Here is a 26,479-nt window from a genome sequence, read left to right on the forward strand (position 1 = left end):
TCCCTGTAACCTCACTTCTCACAATGAGGGAACCACCAGAAGGCCCTCGGTGCTGGATCTCAGTGTCTGGGCTGAACGATTATAGCTTCTGTGTTCCTCTACATGGGAGCAGGAATGTGATGAGAAGTCATATCTCCTAGTATCTGTGCACACAGTGCAAGGTAAAAAGGTAAAGAACCCCTGGACGGTTAAGTCCAGTCAAAGGCGACTATAGGGTGTGCTGCTCATCTCGCTTTCAGGCCGAAGGAGCTGGCATTTGTCCACAGACAGCTTTCTGGAACACCGTGATGGAAACCAGAGTGCACGGAAACACCGTTTACCTTCCTGCCACAGCAGTACCTATTTATCTACTTGCACTGGCGTGCTTTCGAACTGCTAGGTTGGCAGGAGCTGGGACAGAGCAATGGGAGCTCACCCCATCGTGGGGATTCGAACTGCCAACCTTCTGATCGGCAAACCCAAGCGGCTCAGTGGTTTAGACCACAGCACCATCCACATCCCGAACACGGTGCAAACATATATAGAGACAGCCTTTGTGTGTACAGTTGTGACTAGACACATGCATGCTGTGTGTGTAGAATGCAGGGCAACCTGGCACATCTCCAAACCCCCGCAGAGGAGCATGGAGTTCTGTACAGTCATACCTCATGTTATGTCCACTTCATGTTACTTTCTTTCAGGATACGTCCCACTGCAACCCAGAAGTACCAGAAAGGTTTATTTCTGGGTTTTGCCGCTCGCGCATGCACAGATGCGCAAAATGACGTAGCGCGCATGCACACATGCAGCGAATTGCAACCCGCGCGTGCACAGATGCGCCGCTGTGGGTTGCGTTCTTTTCACGTTGTGAACGGGCCTCTGGAACGGATCCCGTTCGCAACCAGAGGTACCACTGTAGACCGAGGATAGCTAATATTAACAGACGAACCCGTGTGCTTAACAAAGCAATCTGTTAGGTACAGGCTGGGAATGTGGATTTTAATTTAGGTTGAAACCGGAGCTGCCCTTTGTGAAAGGGGTCCAATGCTGAAACCGTCATGGTAGACCAGCCGTATCCAGCCTGGAGCCTCCCAGATGTTTTGGATGGACTACAACTCCCACCAGCATGTGCTAGGCAGGTGTTAATAGGAATTGAAGTCCAAAACATCTAGGTGCCACAGTTTAAGAAGGATATTGACAAGCTAGAATGTGCGCAGGAGAAGGCGACCAGGATAGCAAAAGGGTCTGGAAACCAAGCTTTATGAGGAAGAGTTAAGGGAGTTAGGTATGTTTAGCATGGGAAAGAGTAGATTAAGAGGAGATATGATAGCCATCATTAAATATCTAAATGACTGCCGCATGGAAGAGGAGCTTTGTTTTCTCCTGGTAGAACCTGTACCAGTCGATTCAAGTTACAAGAAAGGAGATTCTGACTAAATGCCAGGAATAAACTTTCCGACAGGAAGCTGTTGGGCAGTGAGATGCGGTGGACTGTCCTTCCTTGGAGGTTTTTAAGCAGAGGTTGGATGGCCACCTGTCATGGATGCTTCAGCTGAGATTCCGGCCTTGTAGTGTATTCGACTAGCTGACCCTCAACTCTACAATTCTGTGGTTCTGTCTGGGAGGCAGCAGGTTGAGGGAGGCCGCTGTTGACCCATCGGTATGCACTTCAAACAACGGTGAAGAGTGAAGGACTTTTCTGTGTGCATTGCATGCTCAAGATCGGTTTAATTGCTTTGGGAGCTCGGCACACTTGCCTTTCGCTGGATGGTGTCTTGTTGCCATAACCCAGAGCCCCGCAGGTGCTCCACTGTGCGCGAAGCAGCTGTTCGAGTGCGCGCGCTTCCCCGCTGGGTTGAACAGAGGTGCCATCTCTTACGTTCCCTTTTGTATGCTTTGCATTCCTTTCTGCTGAAACGAGTGCCTCTTGCAGGCTGGAGTGCTCTGCAAGAAATCACTTTGAATCTACTCAGGTAACGCCACTGGAGCAGAAGCACTTCTGTAAGAAAATGTATGCTGCTCCCTCCCTCCAACTTATGTTTATACAAACAGAAACCTTCTTAATTTTGACTGTGGCTGGGCAGCTGGCTGGTTGCCCATGTAAGTTCAGTGACTTATTGTGTCTCTAAAGCACGGATGGGAGAAACAGTGGCCCACCATATGTTGCTGGACTACAGCTCCCATCAGTCCTGACCATTGGGCATGCTGGCTGAGGCTGATGGGAGTTGAAGTCCAACAACGCCTGGCTGGCCACTGGTTCCCCTATCTCTGCTTTCATTTTAGAGCAATATATTATTTGGCTTGGTGGTGCTATTCTTGCTGGAAGTTAGACTAGACCCAGTCTTTATTGAACATTCCTTCTGATTTGTTTGTAAGAAATTCATCAGTATTCATCACGATTTGCTTGCCTAGTGGTTACACCTTTTCCCTATTAAGCATTCCTTCATCCCACACTTCTTAGTGCATTAGCCTGTCGTTTTCCTAATTGCAAAATGTTGATCCTATGCATGCTTCTTTAGAAGTAAGTTCCTCAGTGTTCAAAGGTTTACTCCCTAGGATCGTTGCCTTAAGTCTGAAACCAATCTATACAATTTGGCATCGGCCAGCTTCCTAGGAGGGCGAGAAAATTATGCCCATTCCTTGCAGCTGAAATACGATGTATTTCCAGTACAGATTTTTCAGGGCTGAAAAATCTCTGTATTCCCTTTGAACACATGCAAAATGGTCGTTGCCTGTGCCAAAAATGAGCAGAGAATCGTCTGAGCTTGTTGTTTTGTAGGCGACTAACTTTTGCTCCCAGTATTTTAACTTCCTTATGTAACAAAATGTTTATATAGTGGATAACTTCTGTGTTTATCTTTGTGACCTGCTATAGATGAGAACATGACATTGAGTGTGTGACTTTCCTTTACTCTGTCTACTCTGTCCTGCAGATGACTATGGGAACCTTTTAGTTGCAGAGGCACTGCTGGAGCTGTGCTTGAACGAGAACCTTGCCAAAATCAAGGACGCCGTTCCATTAATGGAAAAATCTGAGCCCAAAATGAGCGACGCCAAAAAGTATTTGACGGGCATTCTAAACCGAGGGAAGTTGCCGGTAAGCGTCCTTGGCTGACATAAAACATGAGCATTTAACGTGCTGTTAATGATGCACAATTGCAAGGCTCAGATATGAAATGTTGGAACCCATCTGTCTCTCAGTCCTGCATTTCATAAAAGACTCCAGTAAAAAATTCCATTTCCTTTTGCTCCATTTAGGAGGGAAGAAAATCCTCCACTAGAATCTAATCCAGGCTTCCTCAGCCTCAGCCCTCCAGATGTTCTGAGACTACGATTCCCATCATCCCTGACCACTTGTCCTGCTAGCTAGGGATCATGGGAGTTGTAGGCCAAAAACATCTGGAGGGCTGAGGTTGAGGAAGCCTGATCTAATCCATTGTCCTTGCTGCAGGATTCTGTGATCTGCTTCACACATCACATTGTTATTTATTTATTGTTATTTATTGAATTTGTATATTGCCCCGTATCTGAAGATCACAGGGCAGTTTACAATGTAAAAACGCAAAAACATAACGTAATAGCAAACAATAACAATAACCTACACAGACACACAGTTTGAAAGATCTTACATGAACATCTTCACATTCTAAAAGGGAACAAAATAGTGCAAATGAGGGGGTTTTCAGTGTTTGCCAAAATTTTGTTATGCTTTTGGGGGGAAATTAAAGTATTCAGGAAAGAAACCTATTTCTTTCCACCCAGATTTCATTTAAACTATAGTTAAAAACAAACACTTTTTCAAAAGCGACAAATAAAAATAAATTCATTCCTATACAGTTCATTTCACCATACATTCCTGCTTAACTACATGAGACTTTTGAAATACCATATATAAGAATGCTTTGTTATCAATTAAACTCAATAAAGATTGAAAGCAAACACACACTATGTTTTAATGTGAATGCAAAATATGCTGGTACATAATTCTGAGAAGTGTTCTTGCTCTGCTCCTCCCCTGCTCTGCACTTTTTGCTGCTGTGCCACTAGGAAACAAGTCAGAGTGTCTTGTTGCAACATCTAAACCCAGGCTCATGGCTTAACCTTGAGTGGCTGACTATCCCGCTCTTCCACAGGGCCATTCATGCCCCACAAATTGGGGAGGGATATTTGGCAGCTTTGGGGAGGCTGTCCAAAATCTGTTCAATTTGCATTGGGTGGGGCTATACAATTATTTCAGCTGAGATGGCACAGGAAGTTTCATTGCCACCGCTCCAATTGGTGGCTGGGTCGCCCCAGCCACTCTGGGCGGCTCCCAACAAAATATTAAAAAACACAATAAAACATCAGCCATTAAAAATTTCCCTGAACAGGGCTGCCCTCAGATGTCTTCTAAAAGTCAAACAGTTGTTTCTCTGTTTGTCGTCTGATGGGAGGAGCGGCTACCACTGCCAAGAAGGCCCTCTGCCTGGTTCCCTGTAACCTCACTTCTCGCAGTGAGTGAACTGCCAGGAGGCCCTCAGCGCTAGAACTCAGCGTCCGGGCAGAATGATGGGGGTGGAGACGCTCCTTCAGGTATACAGGGCTGAGGCTGTTTAGGGCTTTAAAGGTCAGCACCAACACTTTGAATTGTGCTTGGAAACATACTAGGAGCTAAGGTAGAATGCATTGGACTGGCGTTATATGATCCCAGTCACCAGTCTAGCTTCCACATTCTGGATTGGTTGTAGTTTCCGAGTCACCTTCAAAGGTAGCCTCATGCAGAGCACATTGCAGTAGTCCAAGCGGGAGATAACCGGAGCATGTACCACTCTGGCGAGACAGCGCGCAGGCAGATCTATGGATATATTTCTTTCAAATGAATGAAAATGCCTTTGCTTATCACAGCTCAGTGTATACATCAAAGCTCACAAGGCTTGTGCATCGAGGCACTTGATTCTCCTTGAATTCAGGATTGGGGCTGAATGTCAACATTGCATTGTTCCAGTTGGGGGTCTGATGGATTATTGATGGAAATTGTTTCATTTCTCCAGCCAAAAGATTTGACAGAAGCCATGCTGATCCTGGCGAAGCTCCATTATGTCGAGGGCTCTTACAGGGATGCTCTCAGCATGTATGCAAGAGCTGGCCTTGATGACATCGCGGTGGAGAAGAAGCCTTTGTATATGCTGCGGCTGCTGACAGAAGCTTTTGTAATCAAAGGTAATGGGTTGCCCCCGTCTGCTGGAACTATTTGGTGATGGTGATGATTTTGTGTGTCAGGGTTACAAGAAAGCATGAGATCTGAAAAGGTCGAAGGGAACTGCTGCTGCTGATACCTTACCAGTCCAGACTGGCACCACCCCCTGCCTCTTGGGGTCAGGATCCTTCTTTTTCATGCAGCCTAAAATGACATTGGGACGCAGGTGGCGCTGTGGGTTAAACCACAGAGCCTAGGACTTGCCGATCAGAAGGTCGGCAGTTCGAATGCCCGCAATGGGGTGAGCTCCCGTTGCTCAGTCCCTGCTCCTGCCAACCTAGCAGTTTGAAAGCATCCCAAAGTGCAAGTAGATAAATAGGTACCACTCTGGCGGGAAGGTAAACGGCGTTTCCGTGCGCTGCTCCGGTTCGCCAGAAGCGGCTTAGTCATGCTGGCCACATGACACGGAAGCTGTACGCCGGCTCCCTTGGCCAATAAAGCGAGATGAGCACCGCAACCCCCGAGTCGGTCATGACTGGACCTAATGGTCAGGGGTCCCTTTACCTTAAAATGACGTTAGCTTTTTTTGCTGCATTACCCCACTGTTGGCTCTTTGCCTTAACCTCTCACTTTTCTCAGTAGTTCGTAGCTAGTTATCTGAATCATATGGCTCTTCTTCCCGCTGCATAACACTTTGCATTTGTCCTTGCTGCTTTTTCAGGCTTCAGGGTGTGTGTGTGTGTGTGTGTGTGTGTGTGTGTGTGTGTGTGTGTGTGTGTGGAAAATACATCTCTTGATGCCTGTTAACCCTATTTCATTTGGTGGGAGTTGGGTGTTGCAGGAATGCGTTATTTTTCTGGAGGAACTTTGTAAAAACCCTCTTGCGATCTTCATCAGTGCTTTTCTTTATATGAATGTTGCTGGAATAGTTGCTATCTATCTCTCTGTCGATCTACCTTTCCTATTCTCCTCCTTTTCAGCATACCTTCCAGCTTGTTAGGTGGATGGGAGCTCTGGGATGACCTCCGACTGGTATGTAAAGCTTGAAACTGAACTCCACATGTACCATTGGAATGAGGCTTGCAGTGAGTGCGCCAGTGGTCAGTTTGATGTGCGCATGTTGATCTCTCTGCATGCTTGATGTGTCTTGATGGTTTCGCTGCTTTGTTGGCTTCTGTGCATATCTAGCAGAAGGGGTTAACCTTGCTGGATAATGACATCTGGAAAGGGCAGCTTTGTGAGTGAGGCCACATCCACAGCAGACGTTTCAAGCCCCATGATGCCACGGTCATCGCTTCCTGCAAAGAATTTTGGGAACCATAGTTTGTTAAGGATGTATTTAATGTATTTAATGTAATGTAATATTTAATGTAGGGACACGGGTGGCTTTGTGGGTTAAACCACAGAGCCTAGGGCTTGCCGATCAGAAGGTCGGTGGTTCAAATCCCCGCGGCAGGGTGAGTTCCCGTTGCTCGGTCCCTGCTCCTGCCCACCTAGCAGTTCGAAAGCATGTCAAAGTGCAAGTAGATAAATAGGTACCGCTCTGGCGGGAAGGTAAACGGCATTTCCGTGCACTGCTCTGGTTCACCAGAAGTGGCTTAGTCATGCTGGCCATAGACCTGGAAGCTGTACGCCGGCTCCCTCGGCCAGTAAAGCGAGATGAGCGCCGCAACCCCAGAGTCGGTCACGACCTTTACCTTTACCTAATATTTAATGTATTTTTTTTTAAAAAAAATATTTATTAAAAATTTTAAAGGTTACAAAAAGCATAAGTAAAAACATCATATTAAACAAAAACAAAACAACACCTCACAATAAGGAAGAAAGAAGAAAAGAAAAGAAAAAACACACACACACAACTAATCTTCCCATAACTTATCTTTCATTAGCTTATTTCCTTGACCTCCTCACACCTCCCTTTTTTGTATTCTAATTCGGTTAGAAATCCGGCAAATCCTTTCCATCTTTTCCAATTTTTGTTCTGTAATTTATCTCAATATGATGTAACTTTACTTTCCCTCCTTTCACCAATTAACAGTCTATTTTTTCCTAAACCCTTATAACATTTCTGCTAAAACCACATAACTTCATTCCAACATCCTTCTAACATTCATTAATATTTAATATATTTTAAATCTTTGTTGGAAGCCGCCCAGAGTTGCTGGGGAAACCCAGCCAGATGGGTGGGGTACAAATAATAAATTATTATTATTAGTGCTGAAAGTTGTCAGGAGACGCCTATTCCTCTCACAGAGCTACAGTTCCCAGAGTAGTTTAGCCAGTGCTTTTTTTCGGGGGGGGGGGGACGCAGCGGGACACATACCCCTAAACATTTTGTGAACCAAAGTCTGGCCTCACTGAGGGGCAGTAATTCAATAGGAGTAGGAAAATGAGAGTACCCCTAAACATTTTTTTTGGGGGGGGGAAAGCACTGGGCTTAACTACCACAATATTTCTTGCACCACAGGTTCCCTGTTGAGCTCAGGCTTGTAGGGGGCAGCCATTTGGTAGATGTTGAAGGCCCTCAGGTTGAAAGAAGTTCCCCAGCTCTGCTGGATCGCCTTAAGGGCTGACAAATTTATTATGGCATAAACTTTTTTGTGGAGCAGAGTATCCTGAAGGCTCAGTTATTGCAATGCACTTTATGTGGGGCTTCCCTCGTGCCTGGTTCAGAAGCTCCAGCTGGTGCAAAACACATACAACTCCAGTGCTCAGAAGTCTGCTCTGGCTGCCCATACGCTATCAGACCAGGTTCAAAGTTCTTGCATTCATTTAGAAGAGTCTTAACAATTTGGGTCCAGGATACCTCAAGGACCACATAATCCCTTATATCTGTGACTTGATCAAGGAGGTTTTTGCAGGCGTCACTGTCAGTGGCCCTTCAGGGCTCAGGTACGTAGCTTGCATCCACTAGGAGCCGTGCATTCAGTATTGTGGGCCTAATTTCGCTCCCAGGCGAGGTCAGACAGGTCTCCTCCCTGCTGATCTAAAGGCACCTGCTGAAGACTTATTCCAGCAAGCATTTAACCAATGTTTGATTTTATAACCGATTTATTATTATTATTTTTGAGGTTACAGTATATCCTTGTGAACCACTCTTGTAGTTAGGCAGCTTATAAATTGTTTAAACAGAGTCTGTTGGGGATTAAGCCCCTAAGAGCACAACAGACCTTCCTGCTGCTTAAGAGTGCCAGTCACTGGCCTAACGTTTTCTCTTAAGACCAGGTCAGTTGGTGTAATCTAGGATGGACAGATGCTACCCATGGTAGCAAATTTATTTATTAAATTTATGTACCGCCCTTCATCTGAGGATCAAAGGGCGGTTTGCAGTATACGCAGACACTGGAGTTCTTGGACTATTTTTGTTGTTGCCTGACCTGAGGAGACCTTCTAACATCCCCGGGGGAGCTGCTGCATCCTGACCAGAACAACATGCAAGCAGTGTGGGGAAAGAATAATGGTCTCTAGGGAGGGACACAGGTGTTAGTTGTTGTTGTGGAAGGCTCAGTTCCTTAAAACAGCCTCGGTTTACTAAAACTGCCCAAGCTGCAAGTGTCACCCAAGGCCTAAATATCATACCCTCCAATATTTCTTCAATGAAAATAGGGACACCCTATTCCATACCCTCCAACATTTCTCCCATGAAAATAGGGACCTCCTATTCCATACCCTCCAACATTTCTCCCGTGAAAATAGGGACATCCTATTCCATACCCTCCAACATTTCTCCAGTGAAAATAGGGACATCCTATTCCATACCTTCCATCTTTTCTCCCATGAAAATACGGGCGTCCTAAAGAAAAGTGGGACATTCTGGGATCAAATCAGAAACCGGGATGGCTTCTGTAAATCTGGGACTGTCCCTGGAAAATAGAGACACTTGGAGGGTCAGAAATATGTGCAGCTGCTTAGAGAGAGGAGGGTTCTCACTTTTATTCTCAGTGGCACCCTAAGAATGTGTGTTTCTGATTGGAGCTTGATTTTCATGCCTCTTTATGATTTTGCATGTTTGTGCCTGTGTGGGAGGACATGAGAAAATGCATATGGTGCTGCATGTGGAAGACAGCAAAGCTGTGCATATATATATTTTTCTGCAGTCCTGCAGCCAGTTAAATTGGCGATGTGGCACCTTCACCTCCCCTTTGGCCCAATGCGAGGCAGAATGCTCTATCTCAGGGATGAGGATCCTGTAGCCTTCCAGGGGTTATTATTTATTATATATTTAGTTGTAGCCCCACCGTTTCCCCTAAATGCGGCTTACATGAAATGAAAACAAGAACGGCCCCAAACCTAGAAAAAATCAAATCATTAAAATACGATTAAACATGGATAGAATTAAAACCATATCGATTTTAAATCTGTTTAAAGCAGGGGTTGGATTCCCAGCTCCCATCAGGTCCACCAGCATGTCCAATGGTCATGGATTATGGGAGTTGTAGTCCAGCAACATTTGGAGGACCACAGCTTTGCCCGCCTCCATTCTGTCTCTTCTTCTTCCTCCTCCTCCTCCTGAAGCCACACAGAAGTGAGGCAAGGGAGCATCTCTTCAGATCTTTCATCTTACATATGATTTGTCGTGAGCTGTATGCATCCATGCGGACGTTTGCCTGTTCTTTATTTGTGTGTGTTGAGTCATGTGATGCTTTGTTCTTTGCCCCTCAGCAGCTTTGCGTGGTGGAGAGAGCATCCTTTTCAGGAATAGGAAAAATAAAGGGAAGGCCCCCCAGGACCCCCCCCCAAATAAAGACACAGTTCACACAACATTTTTGTTTTGGTTTTTGGCATAATTTTGGCCACGACTTTATTGAATTACAGTATGTGAGTGGTTGCTTAGGCATTGGTTAGCGACTATCTGTTCACACATAGAGGTAGGAACAGAACTGACAACCGCAAGCCTGCGGAAGTCAGTACGGGTAAACATTTTTGGGGAGAGAATAGAGCGGGCCCCAGGCTCTCCCCTCTCCCCAAATGCACCCAGGGGCTCTTGCGTGGCACTAGCCCCTTGCCAGGGGTTCGGACAAGAGCATGGCGAGCCCTTGGATTCCTTTACCGGAATGCCCTTGCAGCAGCAGCATTGGAGGGGCAGGCACAGCCAACCACTTCCCCTCCACCAACCAAAATTAACCAATGCCTAACTGCAACCTTACAAGTTGTGACGATTTGCTATGCGGTAGGCAAAAAACCAAATGGCACCAGTCAATCAGCCAAATGGTAAAAATTCCTACCGGGCCCCTGCCCCAAAAGCAGACGACCCCATGACAGGCATAGCAAAGTCAGTGCGAACAAACCCTAAATATAGGGAGGGTGGCGGATAATCCGATGTGCGCAGCGAAAAGAGGAAGCTCAACGCTGCACACAGGGAATAAATAGCACCCCCATCAATCAAACAATTTTGCAACATTAAATTTCCCCCAGCAACAATTGGAGGTGCCCTATCAAATTCGTGGCCATCCATACTAACCCACCCAGCAACGGGGGATGTCATGGTTGCCCCCACCGCAACACGTGCTCTCCATGAAGGTGAACCCGCTTTCCCGTTCCCAACACCTCCTCTGTACATTCTGTGCAGTTTCCGAGTTGGCAGGGCAGAGGACGAAATCCTGTGTGTGGTGCAGAGGTGTGAGTGGTTGAAAGAGGCAAGAACGAGGGGCAGGGGCTGCCTTGTTTTGAATCTGACCATTGGCCCACTTTGCTCAGTAAGGTCTGCTCCAGTTCCCATAATCCCCTGCCTGCATGGTCAATGTATTTGTTTATTTTATTTAACAAACTTTATATACCACTAAGCTGTAAAAACAACCACCACCACCTCAAAGTGGTAATTATTATTATTATTATTATTATTATTATTATTATTATTATTATTAATTATACCCCGCCCATCTGGCTGGGCCTCCCCAGCCACTCTGGGCGGCTTCCATAGAAACCAAAAATACAGTAAAATATTACACGTTAAAAACTTCCCTGAACAGGGCTGCCTTAAGATGTCTTCTGAATGTCAGGTAGTTGTTTATCGCTTTGACATCTGCTGGAAGGGCGTTCCACAGGGCGGGCGCCACTACCGAGAAGGCCCTCTGCCTGGTTCCCTGTAGCTTTGCTTCTCTCAATGAGGATGATGATGATGGTGATGAAATTATCAGTAAAATACTGTTAAAACAGGTATTAAATATTCAACATTGATCAAAATAAACAATAAGCTAAAATCAGATGAAAACACATGAAGCCTGGATAGGCTTGCTAGAAGATTTTTTAAAAAAGAAAAAAGTAGGTTTTATTAAAGATTTTCTTGGGTTACAAAAGTACGTGCATTGTCTCTATTTTCAGGTTAAAGAGTCTCTTCTACAGATCAGTTACGTTTGACATGAGACATTAATGTTATATATGGTATAAGGTTGGGGGAGAAGAGATGTGCAGAAAGACTCCAGCAAAGACACCTGCTTGAGGTCAATTGGCAGGGAGTTCCAAAGTGTAGCTGCTGACACACTAAAAGATTGATTTTTGGGGGTGGGGTGGGGACTGTGAAATAAGTATTCTGTGGCATCTGGAACAGTCCAACCTCTGCAGATCAAGGTGTCCCAAGTGGGCATATATTGGGTAAGGCGATTCTTAGAATATAGAGTCATTTCCCCAATTAAAAACACCTAGGGAGTTAGAGTGGAAATATGTGAGCTATACAGTCATACCTCGGGATAAATACGCTTCAGGATAAGTATTTTCGGGCTGTGCTCTGTGGCGACCCGCAAGTAACGGAGCGTGTTACTTCCAGGTTTCGCTGCTCGTGCTTGCGCAGACTGTCAAAATGATGTCACGCGCATGTGCGGAAGTGGCAAAACGTGACCCACGCACGCGCAGACGCGCAGTCGCGTCTTACGTTCTGTTCAGGATGCGAACGGGGCTCTGGAACAGTACCACTGTAGTTTCAGAAATGGTGATGAGGATAAACAAAACCTTGTGCAGGTGCAAGAGTGGGTTGTACGGGAAGTTGCAAGGTGTGCATGCGAGTGGATGGAGTAAAGGTGACACAACGTGATACATTAAGTGACAACTCAAGCCTGTTTATGGGCAATTTCCATCTTGGCTTTAATAAGAACTTGCTGTTGCTCTCCTTACAGGCTTGGCTCTGGAGCGCTCGCCCAATTCCATCGCTTCCCGGGCCCGCCTCTCCGAACGTGAGGAAGAAGTCATGGTTTGCTTTGAAAGGGCCTGTGTGATGGCTCAAGTGTTTCTACAGGAACTCGAGAAGGTAAACAAAAGCCTCCTTCAAAGGCCCTTTTAGCACTTCCTGAATGTTAGCGGATGGGAAGTCTCCAAGGCTGTCTGATATCCCTACGGTATGTCTCCTAGAGAGGACAATCCTCCCTTTGAATGAGTCTTACCTGGCAGGGGAGATACCATGATCACAGAGCATTTGAAGAGCCATTTGCTTTAAAATCAAAGAATTATAATATGGAAGAACAGTTGGACTTTTACGTTTTCACTCGATATTTAGCCAGCAGCCTGTGGAGAAACAGAAGTCCCCTTTCTGTATCGTGAGATGTGTAGCATTTCTGTTTGAATTGTAATACAGTGGTACCTTGGTTCCCGAACTCAATCCGTTCTGGAAGTCCGTTCAAATTCCAAAATGTTCGCAAACCAAGGTTGGCTGATTGGCCCCAGAAACAATGCCAACAGCCAAAACAGACATTTGGCTTCCAAAAAACGTTCGCAAATCGGAACACTTACCGTATTTTTCGTTCTATAGGACGCACACACATTTCGCCTTAATTTTTGGATAGAGCGAATGCAGGCTGCGCCGCTAAGCCCAAAGCCAGAACAGGAAGACGGAGCACTGCGGAGGGCTCTGTCTCGCTGCTCTAGCTTGGGGACGGCTGCGCGCACAGCCTCTCCAGGGCAGCGGGGTGCCTTCACCCCGCTGTCCTGCAGAAGCTGGCAAGGCTGTTCCTAAGCCAGAACAGCGAGCCTGAGGGCTCCGTCTTGCTGCTCTAGCTTGGGGACGGCTGCGCACACAGCCTCTCCAGGGCAGCGGGGCGCTGCGCTCCAAAGGCTTCAGGGATCTTTGAGGCTGGCGGTGGGGGAAAGCAGCGCTTCCCCCCACCGCCAGCCCCACAAGCTCTGGTGAATGTACCTTGAACGCACCTTGTTTTAGAGGGGGAGAACAAGAAAAAAAAATTTCCCTGTTCTTCCCCTCCTATAATCCGGTGTGTCCTATGGTCCGGTGCGTCCAATGGAGCGAAAAATACGGTACTTCTGGATTTGTGACGTTCAGGAGCCGATTTGTTTTGGAGCCAAGCCATTTGGGAACCAAGGTACCACTGTAATGTTTCTAATTTTGCATCTATACCTATGTGCTGTCTTTCCACTTATAGTTATTTCTAACTGTGAGTTATTTAGAAATTATAGTTATTTCTAAATTTGTACCTACACTTGCACGTGAAGGTCTGCATGTGGAAAATTTACGTAAATCGGTATTTTCATTTTTTAATGTGATACATTTCCTGTGTGTGCAAGGAATAATTTACATTTAAATACCTTCTTGTTTTGAATATATTTGTTCATTGTAAAGTATCTATTTTAATGATTTCTATGTGCATGTGTGGAATTATATAGTACATACTAGTTAGATGCTTCCCTCCTATGAGTCATAGAGATGTTATATGGTTATTCCAGGCCTGGGCGCATTCTGCTGAACAAGCCCACCAGCTGTGCAGTTGAGCCTGCAAAGTTCTTGGCAATCCTCCTGTTCTAGGCATGCACCAAAAATTGGGGTTCTCGAGCCCCTAGAGAAACATCTTTTGTGAGTCTGCTGTTTAGCTTGATGGGTCCCAAACTCTGCAGCAAATTGCCAGAAGTATACAGAGGTTTTCTGAGAAATGCAGGCATCTTGCCTGTGAAAACAGTGCAAAAATAGCCGAGCGAAACAACACAGATGATTTAGTGCAATTTTCAGTTTGTCTATGCCTCGTCTCGGTTCCCAAACGTTAGCCAATTTCTCTGTCCTTTCGGAAGGAAAAATAAAGACACAGTTTTAGCTAAACTGGGGCTCCTGCTCACCTGCAAACAATGACACCTCTTTTTCCCCACTCTCAGAGCTTCGGCAACACGCATCCGAGAGGCATAAAGGGCACTCAAGGGCCGACGTTGGACTTTGAGCTGCCTTACTTCCTGGAAGCAGCCCTGCAGAGCGCTTACGTGGCCCATTTGAAAAGAGGGTAGGTGGCTGGAGGTTCTCTGCCATTTTGAATGACTGATGCTGAGCCTGGTTTCACGTAACAGGCTTCTGATGCCGTCCTAGACAAAGCACAGACAGAAAAAGGTGCCAGGACCACTGAACCAGTGCAACACATTGCTGCAAAATGGAAGGGGTGTTCAAACGAGTCCTGAAATGGAAGGAGGGTTTTGCCTCCCTTGCTGCCACAACTGCCAGGCAGGGTAGGTCAGTCATGCAAGAGACTCTCAGGTAGACTGCAACTCCCATTCACTTATATTCCTTCTGAACCCAAGTAGAAGCAGTGGCGTAGCGTGGGTTGTCAGCACCCGGGGCAAGGCAAGTAATTTGCGCCCCCTAACCCATGGATTTGCGCCCCCTAACCCATGGATTTGCTCCCCCTAACCCTAACCCCCAGATGTTGCGCCCGGTGCGGCCGGCCCCCCCGCACCCCCCACGCTACGCCACTGAGTAGAAGTAAGACTATTCAGAGAGCAGAGAGTATCCCATTCCCTTGACCCTTGGTGGAGCTCAAGAGCCTGCTACTCCATTAAACATGGGCTCTGTTAAATTCCCTTTCAGACAGACAGAAACGCACACCCCAACAGCCATTTTTAAGGAATTAATCAGAAATAAAATGCAAGAGGACAAGGACTGCACCCCCTGGCCACACCGGTGTTAGTTTATTTATTATATGTTTATTGCATTTGTATCACAGCTTTCCTTCCATAAAATACATACATACGTAATTTCATTTGTATATTGCCTTCTTGTGTTTTTACTATTCTGCCTTTGAACCGCCCAGAGTGGCTGGGGAAACCCAGCCAGATGGGCGGGGTATAAATACTAATTATATGTATGCTATTATCTCAGTTAAAACCACACTCAAGGCAGTGTGGAAAAAATACATAATTTGCAAACATAACAAATGTAATAATGATATAATAATAATAATTTATTATTTATACCTTTGACTGGACTTAACCGTCCAGGGGTCCTTTACCTTTACCTTACCTAGTGAGAAATAGCCCCAGTGCTCTTGTGCCTGATTGGGGGTGTTCCTCTGGGAACCCCTAAAATCTACGTCAACCCTGTGTTCTGTGCAAACTTACTCCCAAGTCAGTGCTCCTAGGACTGCAGAACTAGGTGTCATTTAATCGCAAGCCTGAGTGAACCATTAGCGGAAGCATCAGCCTACGTCCCGGAACTATAAGAAAGCTGAGCTGTGTTTCTGCTCTCGGAATGTGAATCATTTCCCTTAAAATTCGGTTTTTAACACAAAGGGTGGGAGTCTGAGAAGACAAGTCACATAGCTTGAGTGGCACACATTTCTTTTTCTGCCGCAAGGGGGCACAAGAAGACCCCTTTATAAGTCAAGACTCTTGACGTTTTGGAACAGGGGAGGGACACTTGATTGTGGTCATTATTATACGAGCGGAGTGGTTTCTATTTCCAGAAGTGGAATTATTTGGGAAAATGCTCTAAATAATGTAGAGTTCTTACAAGGAGATGGGCTGCTAATGTATCATTATTACTTTCCCTGCTGTCCTCCCATAAGAACCAGGGTGGTTAACAACATAGTACAATGAAGCACAAAATCATAAAAAATTAGAGGGAGCTTTATCAACTATCTAGTTTAACCCATCGGGGGAAGCAGAAAACCAATCTCTCTCCCCTCTGCTCCCACCATTTCTTTCCAGTCCATGGCAGAAATTCCAGGTAATGCAAAGGACAAACATAGAATTCCAGGGACATTCACCTGGTATCTTCATTATATATTTTAGGCACCAGGCGAAAGCATTCCTCTTCAACCAGGCCTCTGGCAGATTAATATTCTATAACCTATTAAATATGTCTGAGGGAAAGGGGTTGGGTTCTTGTTTGGTTGTTTTGTTTTGATCATTTGCTTGTGTTTTTGTCTTGTATTTTATTCTGTGAACTGCCCTGAGATCTTGTGATGAAGGGTAGTATATAAATTTAATTAAACAGCAACAGCAATTCTTAAAAAATATATATTAAATGGACACAGTTTAAACATCTAATCCAGGGTTTCCCAAACTTGGGTCTCCAACAACAGCTGGAGACCCAAGTTTGGGAAACTATTATCTAATCGGACGAATGAGTTGGGAACTATATTGAGGATGGAGGGACCTGTGTTGGTGGACTCCAACCGCCATCAGCCCTACCAGAATAGCCAATGGTCTGGGATAATGGGAGAGCTAGTCCAGCAACATCTGGAGCTGCTGGTTCCACAGATCGAAGTGGTCCAGGGGACATATATTTGGGCAAGGAGATCCCACATCAACTGTCCCACAGCTGTTAAGGGCCTATGTAAAGGTAAAGGAACCCTGGACGGTTAAGTCCAGTCCAAGGCGACTATGGGGTTGCGGCGCTCACCTCGCTTTCAGGCTGAGGGAGCCGTCGTTTGTCCACAGACAGCTTTCCGGGTCATGTGGCCAGCATGACTAAACCGCTTCTGGTGCAACGGGATACAGTGCCGGAAGCCAGAGCTCACAGAAACGCCGTTCACCTTCCTACTGCAGTGGTACCTATTTATCTACTTGCACTGGTGTGCTTTCGAACTGCTAGGTTGGCAGGAGCTGGGATGGAGCAACGGGAGCTCACTCCGTCATGGGGATTCGAATCGCCCAAGCGGCTCAGTGGTTTAGACCACAGCACCACCCGCGTCCCTATATAAGGGCATTATATAATACAGCAACACCTTGAACTTGGCAAGGCAGCAAATCAGCAGGCAGTGCAGATCTCTTAGCAGAGGTGTTATATGGCGGCAGGGTCTCGTTTCTGTCAGAAACTCCCCTGCAGTATTCTGCACTTTCCAGGTCAAGTGCATCCTCATACGAAGTGCGCTGCAGTAACCCCATCTTGAAGACACCGGTGCCTGAATTACTATCACTAGCTCATGTGCCTACATATATTTGTTTTCAGTGCATGTAGGTGCTTCAGACCTGGTGGTCTGCAATGAATGCACACGTCCTGCAATATAAAATGTTAAGTAGCCATCAGATTTGGGAAGAAGGGGCTTCATCGGAGGACATGTTCTTTAGTACGTTGTAACATAAACAACGATCCATTCAGGCTTCTGTTCATAAAATAGGCCTGCAAAGTACTCTTCGTTCAAGAAGAAGGAAGTCTATAGGTTCCTTTACACAACCTATAGAAGCCTGCCCCAGCCCAGTGCCCTATAAATGTTTTGGACTACAGTTCCCATCAACCCCAGCCAGCATAGTCAATGGTTAGGGATGATGGAAGTTGTAGTTCTAAGCAACTGGAGGTTGTGGAGCTCTTCTTATGTCTATGGCATGACTTCCAAAACTTGGGTCTCCACCTGTTTTTGAACTACAGTTCCCATCATCCCAGATCACTGGTGCTGCTAGCAAGGGATGATGGGAGTTGTAGTCCAAAAAAACAGCTGGAGACCCAGGTTTTGGAAGCCCTGGTCTATAGCATACGTAGTTCCCCACCCCCATTCCATTTTCTTCTTCTTTGGCAATCACTTGCAGCCGAGTAAGATTGTCTTCCATGAGCACAGTTTTAAAACAGTGAGTCCGTAAGTGACTGTGGAGGCCAATTCGGGATCCACACATCCTTCCACAGTGGGGACATAGGTTTCCAGATGGGAGTTGATCACGGTAAGGGTTTGCCAAATGTGCCTTCCTCTTAGAATGTTTCTCCCTTTCGTCCTGAGTTTGAGCATCTTCAAAGCCCATGGCACCTTTGGTAGAAGCTATTCTCCAACTGGAGCACTCGCAGGCCAGTGTTTCCCAGTTGTCGGTGTTCATGCTACATTTTTTTTATAGATTTGCCTTCAGAGAGTCTTTACACCTCTTTTGTTGACTATCAGCATTATGCTTTCCATTTTTAAGTTCTAAATAGAGTAGTTATCATCATTTTTGTCATCATTTCATCATCATGGCAACACTGTGAGGTTGAATAGACTTAATCCGTTGAGCTTGGCCCAACCAAGATCACCCAGTGACATTTATGGGTGAGTGGAGGTGTGGGCCCAAGTCTGTAATAATAATAATAATAATAATAATAATAATAATAATAATAATAATAATAATTTATTATTTATACCCCGCCCATCTGGCTGGGCCTCCCCAGCCACTCTGGGCGGCTTCCATAGAAACCAAAAATACAGTAAGCAGTACAGTAAGCAGTACTCCTAGACTGCTGCTTGAACCACTGAACCTCACCTTATATGCCAAGGACAAAGTGATAAGATGCTATCTTTCAAAAGAGCTTTAAAACAGGATGCAGGAGAAGCTTCCAAATGTCCCCTGTACTCATCAGAGACAGTCTCATATTCCACCATCTGGGATGAGCTATCCTTTGAAGGTCTCATTCATTTGTTTTTTATTACCATTAGCCCAACCTGAGCATGATTGGGTATTTTTTTTGAAATGTCAGAGATGTTCTGTTTTTTCCTCTCTCTCTTCATCGTGTTAGTTCACAATCAAATCAGCCCTAATTTACATTTCTTGCCGTTTCCTTCCTCTTAGCAACATCGTAAAAGGAATACGAAACCTCCGAGACTTATTGCGGACCATGGAAACGAAGGCTACCCAGAGCTTCAGAATGGTAAGCCCAGTTCATCAGGAGATGAGGGAGCCCTTCTTTTGGCAGATGGCAATTTGAGGAAAGGAGAAGGGGGGAAAAGACAGTTAGGGTTCTTTAGTACTGTTCCTTGCTATGGACTATGAGTCCAGCCTTGCAATTTTGCATCGTTTAATGGGATAACAAGGTTGGGTGGAATTGGAATTGGGAAACACCCATAGAGAGAAGTTCTGATTTTAGGCTGACTTTTGCATGCCTGTTTTGCTTACTAGGTTCTTTTCCACACGAGCGCAATTGCAGAATCCAGTTACCAAAATACGTTGCTTATGATTGGCATTTCTCAGCCCAATGCTCAGTTGTTTTCTTCAGCTTTGTCTAAGAGGTCTGTGAATGTTGCAATTTTGTGAAAAGAAAATGCAGTACAGTGGTACCTCGGGTTAAGAACTTAATTCGTTCTGGAGGTCTGTACTTAACCTGAAACTGTTCTTAACCTGAAGCACCACTTTAGCTAATGGGGCTGTTATGTACTGAAGTTCTCACCCTGGGCCAGCAGGGGGATACTGTAGATAGTTATGCAAATAAGGGATCGAAAGTGACGTTCAGTGATTGGATAGTTTTAGAAAGTTGTTACAGTAACATTGTACTGGAGCTCTATATAAGCAGGCTGACTGAACCCTTCAGTCCAGTTCTGTCCTGGCCTGTGCATAAACAAGAGCTGTTTGGAGAATCGCTGTGTCGTCTGATATGTTCACCCACAACTTAACACGGGCCTCCCGCTGCTGCCGCACCGCCGGAGCACAATTTCTGTTCTCATCCTGAAGCAAAGTTCTTAATCTGAGGTACTATTTTTGGGTTAGCGGAGTCTGTAACCTGAAGCGTCTGTAACCTGAAGTGTATGTAACCCGAGGTACCACTGTAATAGGCAGAAAGGTGTATGGGGTATGTGGGAGGAAGGTAGAGGAGGATGGACTTTGATTCTGAAATGGATCCCTTTTGGCTGTGGGGATTCTCCAGCCTTTCCCACTGCCCCTAAAACTCATTGAGGTGGGTTGGGGACAGAGAGGAACGCTCCAAGAAACTACCACACTAGGGTCCCGTGTACTTTGGGTCAGCATTAAGCGATGCCAGGAGCCATGAAAAATGTAGTTCCCGTGGTTTGCAGAAGCTGGGATGCTGCTGTGGACATGTGCTGCGATGCCCAGGAAAGTTGGGCAACATGGGAATTTAAGTCCCCGTGGTTCCTAGTCTCTCAGGGTGATGGCCTCACCTACTTTCAGCAGCATCCAACTGCACTGCAAATAGGCGGTATTTGTTCTGCATTATAAATCAGCCTGACAACAGCCTACAGTAGTTTAAGTAATGAAACCTGCAGCCTGTTTTATTATTATTACTCTTGAAAAGCGAGGTACACAGAAACAAAATTAACAACACAAGGAAAATCACGCTGCAATAAAACTATGGGGTACTGGATAAAATCAAGAATCTGCATTAGAACAATAAACAGTAATAATAAAAGAAAGCTAATCTTTAAAAAAATATATTGAGGGTATTTAAACCGAACAAAATAATGCAGAAATATAAGGTGTAGAAATATAAAATATAATGTAGTAATATAAAGAAATATAGAATGAAAATGAAAGGTTTATTATGTCACTATATATGCAAAGCAACCATAATTCCATATATGCTTGTCTAGTATATAGGTATGTGAGTGTTATCATTATCCAACTACATAATCTTTAAAACCCCGAGTAAAGTACTAGGAAGCTGATTCTGAAGCTTAAACCACTTGCTCCCTGTCTAAGGAGTGGCACCACCACCAAAAGATTCCCAATACCAGATCTTAGCTGAAATTACGATGCACACGTAGATACTCTAGTCTCCCCTGTCTTCCTCCAGTGCCTCTGAGAGATGTTCAGAAGGCTTTTTAAATAAACCACAGCCTATCATTTCATCCAATCCTGACAAATGGTGGTTGATCTTAACTATAGCTTTAAAAAAACCCCAAAACTAAGCTAACTTCAAACTACGAATAGGAAGAAACTATAATTCGTTCCATGGTTTAAGCTGATGCAGGGGGTTAGATGAAGTTGGAGGTCGATTCCAACTCAGTGTTCTACGATTAACCACAGTGTAGGGTTTGGATGTAACGCTAAACTGTGGTGAATCAAAAATAGGACTGAAAGCTTCCCTGCCAGCCATGACGAAGGAATATCAGGGAAAGGTGCTGAGTGTGGCTTGTTCCCAACATCTCAAAATCATGGTTTATCATGATGTATGATTAGCCACTTCCTCAAATTATTGGCAATGTAATTGCTTCTAAATTATTGGGCTATTTCGAAGGGTGAAGACTTCGGTTTTAATATTGTATTGCTAATTCTGTTTCAAAATATTTTTAACAGCGTCAATGACAAAAAACGCTTTTTAGATAGGATTAACATGACAAAGCATACAATTAAATTAATTTGGAATACTACATGGCAATCTGTGAATGCCTTTTACTTGCATTGTATTCTAAGCAATAATAATCCCCCCCCCCCCCACTTTTCTTTTTCTTTTGGCAAAGACTGTTATAATATAAATCAAAGACTTGGGCTATTCCAGTTTGTCTGGTTTTATTCATAACAAAAGTGAAAGTAATTGAAACTGCCAGTGAAACGTCCAGTAAAGCAAACAAACCCACAAACTCACGCAGACACTCTCTCAAAGAAGGTAGGGCTTTATTTACTGATGCTTCCCCCCAAAGAACGATGCAAGCCATAGTTTACCCATCATAGGGTGGTAGCTCAGTTGGTGGAGCATGAGACTCTTAATCTCAGGGTCATGGGTTCTGTTAAGTTGTGGGTGAATATATCAGACAACACAGGGATTCTTCAAACAGCTCTTGCTTATTCACGGGCTAGAACACAACTGAACTGAAGGGTTCAGCCAGCCTGCTTATATAGAGCTCCACTAGAACGCAACAGTAACCATTTTCTGTAACTATCCAATCACTGAACATCACTTTCAATCCCTTATTTGCATATGTGGACCTGAGTGAAAACTATCTACAGTATCCCCCTGCTGGCCCAGGGTGAGAACTTCAGTACATAACAGGTTCGAGCCCCATGTTGGGAAAAACATTCCTGCATTGCGGGGGCGAGGAGGGGGTTGGACTAGATGACTCTTATGGTATGGAGACTAAATAGGGGAAGGGTTCGCAGTTCAGTGTAGAGCACATGCTTTTCATCCCAAAAGCCCCAGCTTCAATCCCTAGAACCTGCAGCTTAAGGAGAAGAAAAGGAGAAGGGGAAGGAGAAGGCATCAGTTGTTGAGAAAGACTCCTGGTTGAGACACAGGAGTGGTTCTGTCTGTTGGAGTAGACAATTGTGTGCTGGATGGAAAAATAGCCTGAGCTAGTTGAACCCGGTCCTCTCTGTTTCCTAGCTGGTGTTCCACATTGTGAGTTGTGTCATGGGTCCCACTTAAAATTGTTTATAACAATAATAATAATAAATTTTATTTATACCCCGCCAAGACTGGGCTCAGGGCAGCTGACACCAGGTATAAAAACAATTGATTGAAATACAGTCATACCTCGGGTTGGATTTGCTTCAAGTTGAGCACGTTCGAGTTGCGCTCCGCGGCAACCCGGAAATAATGGAGCGCGTTACTTCCACGTTTCGTCGCTTGCGCATGCGCAGACGCTCAAAATGACATCACGTGCATGCGCAGAAGCAGTGAAAAGCAATGCGCGCAGACGTGCCGTCATTAGATACATTTACCTCTAGATGCGAATGGGACTCTGGAACGGATCTTGTTCGTATCTGGAGGCACCACTGTGCAACTTAAAAACAAGATTAAAATATGACATTAGAACATTAAAAATGCAACCTCATTTCAGTAGGAACTCAAATCAAAAACTTTTTTGGGGATGAGAACGCCAAGTCTTCACCAAGGCCAACTATCCAGACTGGTCCTACGTGGGCCAGAAAAAAGCCAGGGAAGTCCCCAAATAGGAGTTCCATCACAGAAAGAGAAAGGAAAAAAGAAAGAGGGGGAGGGGATCAAGTTGATGCCAAGCCAAAGGCCAGGTGGAACAACTCATTCACAATTGTTACCTATATATACTACTGGAGCTGAGAATCCTAAGAACGAAAGTCATACCCAAAGCAAAGTATTTCTCTGTGTATTTGAGACAACTGGATAGGTGAGTCGTGTGTGGCCGTTCTGACCGAGTTAAAAAAGCAACCCGATGCAGATCCGACGTATCATGTGTACTGGCTCGTAGCAAGTTGAATCATCAACCTGGTAGGCAAAAAGGTGTCACTGTGGGCTTTAAAAAAACACATTTCCCTCATTTTCTGTCCATTCTTCTCCAGACGGCTGCCAAGCAGTTGGCAGAGCTGCTCCTGCACTCCCTGAGCGAAGATTGTTACTGGAGCCCCTTATCTGATCCTCTCCCCGAGTTCATGAACAAAGAGGATAATTTGTACATCTGCACTACCCTTCGCCGAAGACTGCAGCTACACACCGGAGATAAGTGCGTATAGAGTTCTTTGGGGCTGTTACATCCAGGGCCAGATAAAATAACATGAAAGGGCAGGCAGTCAAGACACTTAGCAACGGTTGGGTAGTACTGTTTGGTTGTATGCTGCTTGTAAAACCCTCCCAGTCATTGGCTGTGTTGGTTGCAATGCCCTGGAGAGTTCAGTTCACTTACCAAAGGAGAAAGAAGCCCTCTTCACACCTGAGTCATGTGATGACAAGAGCTGTGGAGCTAGGCCCTTAGCTCCACCCCCAAGTCACGTGTCCTGCCTCAGCTGTCAGCGGTCCCAACACCATGTCTGTCATAACTTGGGCAGTGGCAGGAGGTGAGAGGGAGCTACAGTATGAACTTCTCTATGAACGGAGGCTCCCTGTGCCATATGGATAACCTTTTGGCCCAGTTTCTGTATTGTTCCAAAAGCCTATACATGCAGGAATACCCTCCCTGCTGCAGACATTATGGTGAACATGTTAATGGCAAAGACAGGAGGAGCAATGGTGGGAATTGGACTCAATGCATGGCCCCCACAGCCTCCTTCCCCAGGCTCCTACTCCATGCGAGTAACAGGTGAAGTGGGCAAGAATCCCTCACAGATTTCTGATTCTGTTATTATTTGAGGGACGCAGGTGGCACTGTGGGTTAAACCACAGAGCCGAGGACTTGCCGATCAGAAGGTCGGCGGTTTGAATCCCCACGACGGGGTGAGCTCCCGTTGCTCGGTCCCTGCTCCTGCCAACCTAGCAGTTCGAAAGCCCCCACATTACTCCTGAAGGAATGTAGCCCTTGAGGGAAAACGAGTCCGTCCCCCCCGTTCTAGGTATATAGTTTCCCCCTACTATGAACAGCACGTATCATGAAATGTGCTGAATATAGTTTGCAGGTGAGCTAGTGAATTGACAACTACTAACAAAAAATATAAGGGACGCGGGTGGCGCTGTGGGTTAAACCACAGAGCCTAGGACTTGCTGATCAGAAGGTCAGCGGTTTGAATCCCCGCGACAGGGTGAGCTCCTGTTGCTCAGTCCCTGCTCCTCCCAACCTAGCAGTTCGAAAGCATGTCATAGTGCAAGTAGATAAATAGGTACCGCTCCGGCGGGAAGGTAAATGCCGTTTCCGTGCGCTGCTCTGGTTCGCCAGAAGCGGCTTAGTCATGCTGGCCACATGACCCAGAAGCTGTATGCCAGCTCCCCTGGCCAATAAAGCGAGATGAGCGCCGCAACCCCAGAGTCGGCCATGACTGGACCTAATGGTCAGGGGTCCCTTTACCTTTACCGCCCTATACAGTCATACCTCGGGTTACAGACGCTTCAGGTTGTGCGTTTTTGGGTTGTGCACTGTGCCGAACCCGGAAGTTTTGGAACGGGTTACTTCCAGGTTTCGGCGCTTGCGCATGTGCAGAACCACTAAATCACGCTTTGTGCATCCGCAGAAGCACCGAATTGTGACCCGCACGTGCACAGACATGGTGCTGCGGGTTGCGAACGCTGCTGGTTGCAAACGTGCCTGCCATACAGATCACGTTTGCAACCCGGGCGTCCACTGTACCCGGAGGTCTCAGGGTGGCTCACAGAAAAGATCACAACATATATAATCCGAATAAAAACAACAACCCAATAACAACCCCTCCCCCAAAAGAGCCACATTTTAAAAGGGTATAGGATGTCAAACAGATCAACCAAAGGCCTGGTTAAAAAAGAACGTTTTTGCCTGGTGCTTAAAGGTGTGTAATGAAGGTGCCAGGCGAACTTCCCTGGGGAGGGCATTTCACAGACGGGGAGCCACTGCAGAGAAGGCCCCGTTCTCGTGTTGCCACCCTCTGGACCTCGAGGAGGAGGCACACGAGCAAGAGCCTCAGAAGATTATGTCAGGGTCTGGGTAGGTTCATGTGGAAAGAGTGGTCCTTGAGGTATTGAGGTCCTGGCACCATGAGGGAAGCAGAAGATCAGTTGGGCTAGAGGAGGAAAAAAATCTAGTAACAGGAAAGATATGTGTTAGCTCACAGGGTCTGAAGTTGGAGGGTTGGGAGAAGGGCATTAGGGACTGAAGGTCTTGGAGAAATGGCAAAGAGCTGAGGAGGTTTGTGCTGGATTTCAGATAACAGCTCAAAACCACAGGCAGGTCTTTGGTTGTGAGTCTCTGTGGGCCCCGTACAATCTGTGTTTTATTACCATTTTCTTAATATTCCATCTGTGAAAACTTAACTTGTCATCTGGAGGGTTGTTGTTGTTTTTTTTGCCCAGGAGAGAAATTGCTTCATGTGCAGAAGTTGTGTCTAACCCAACAGCTTTGCCTCGCTTGAGTCAGGGCTGAGTTTTCTCCTAGGATACACCCTGCCGCTTTTAGTCATCCTGGCCTGAAGAAGCGGTTATATAACGTATGAATCATGCATGAGACGGTTCAAGTTACTAGTCCTGTGGTGGTGTTAACAAGAGTGTCCCATGAGCGAGTTGCTGGTGTTGCTTATATTAAAACAACAGGTTTGTTTGTCTTTCAGCATCTACAGCCCCCATGACAACGTCGAAGAGGCGCTCCTCCTCCTCCTTATCAGTGAATCCATGGTAAGCAGATAGGAATACTTGTAAAGGGTAATAATGAAAGCACGCAATAATCATTAGGATAATACTTGATATTTTCAGGGTGGCATTTCCAGGTTTCCTTTGTGATCTGCAAACTGGCTTTCTGTTCACAAAAACTTGCCTGTTCAGTGGGTAAGAAAGCAGCAGTTGTCTTTTAATACAGCACAGAGAGAGAGAGAGAGCTGCCACTTGTTTTTGATTTTTGAAGCATCGCTCGATGATGACAGATTAAGCAAACGTTCAGCAAGCAGTCTGAGAAATTTAATAGAAAACTGTGAGTCACCCATAACGTGGCATAGGAACAATATCATCCTCCCCCCCTTCCTTTCTTTTGCAAAACAGGCTTAATTTTTTTTTAATTAAAAAAAGTGTTTTCTTCACTGTGTTATATGAACCTTATTTTATAACCGCCCAGAGTGGACCAGTTGACAAACAACAGA

General features: G+C 45.6%; 1 protein-coding gene across 1 annotated transcript in view; it reads left to right on the forward strand.

Annotated features, from left to right (window-relative positions):
• The window catches only part of TTC7A (tetratricopeptide repeat domain 7A), a 195,547-nt gene that overhangs the window by 7,435 nt on the left and 161,633 nt on the right, over window positions 1–26,479 (forward strand). The window contains exons 2-8 of the mRNA XM_083733245.1: window positions 2,913–3,076; window positions 5,010–5,178; window positions 12,265–12,395; window positions 14,240–14,361; window positions 18,881–18,959; window positions 23,297–23,457; window positions 25,958–26,021. Coding sequence (XP_083589371.1) covers window positions 2,913–3,076; window positions 5,010–5,178; window positions 12,265–12,395; window positions 14,240–14,361; window positions 18,881–18,959; window positions 23,297–23,457; window positions 25,958–26,021 — 890 coding nt within the window. The remainder of the gene's footprint in view (window positions 1–2,912; window positions 3,077–5,009; window positions 5,179–12,264; window positions 12,396–14,239; window positions 14,362–18,880; window positions 18,960–23,296; window positions 23,458–25,957; window positions 26,022–26,479) is intronic.

This window comes from Podarcis gaigeae (assembly GCF_964106915.1).
Source record: "Podarcis gaigeae genome assembly, chromosome: 3".
Lineage (NCBI taxonomy): Eukaryota > Metazoa > Chordata > Lepidosauria > Squamata > Lacertidae > Podarcis > Podarcis gaigeae.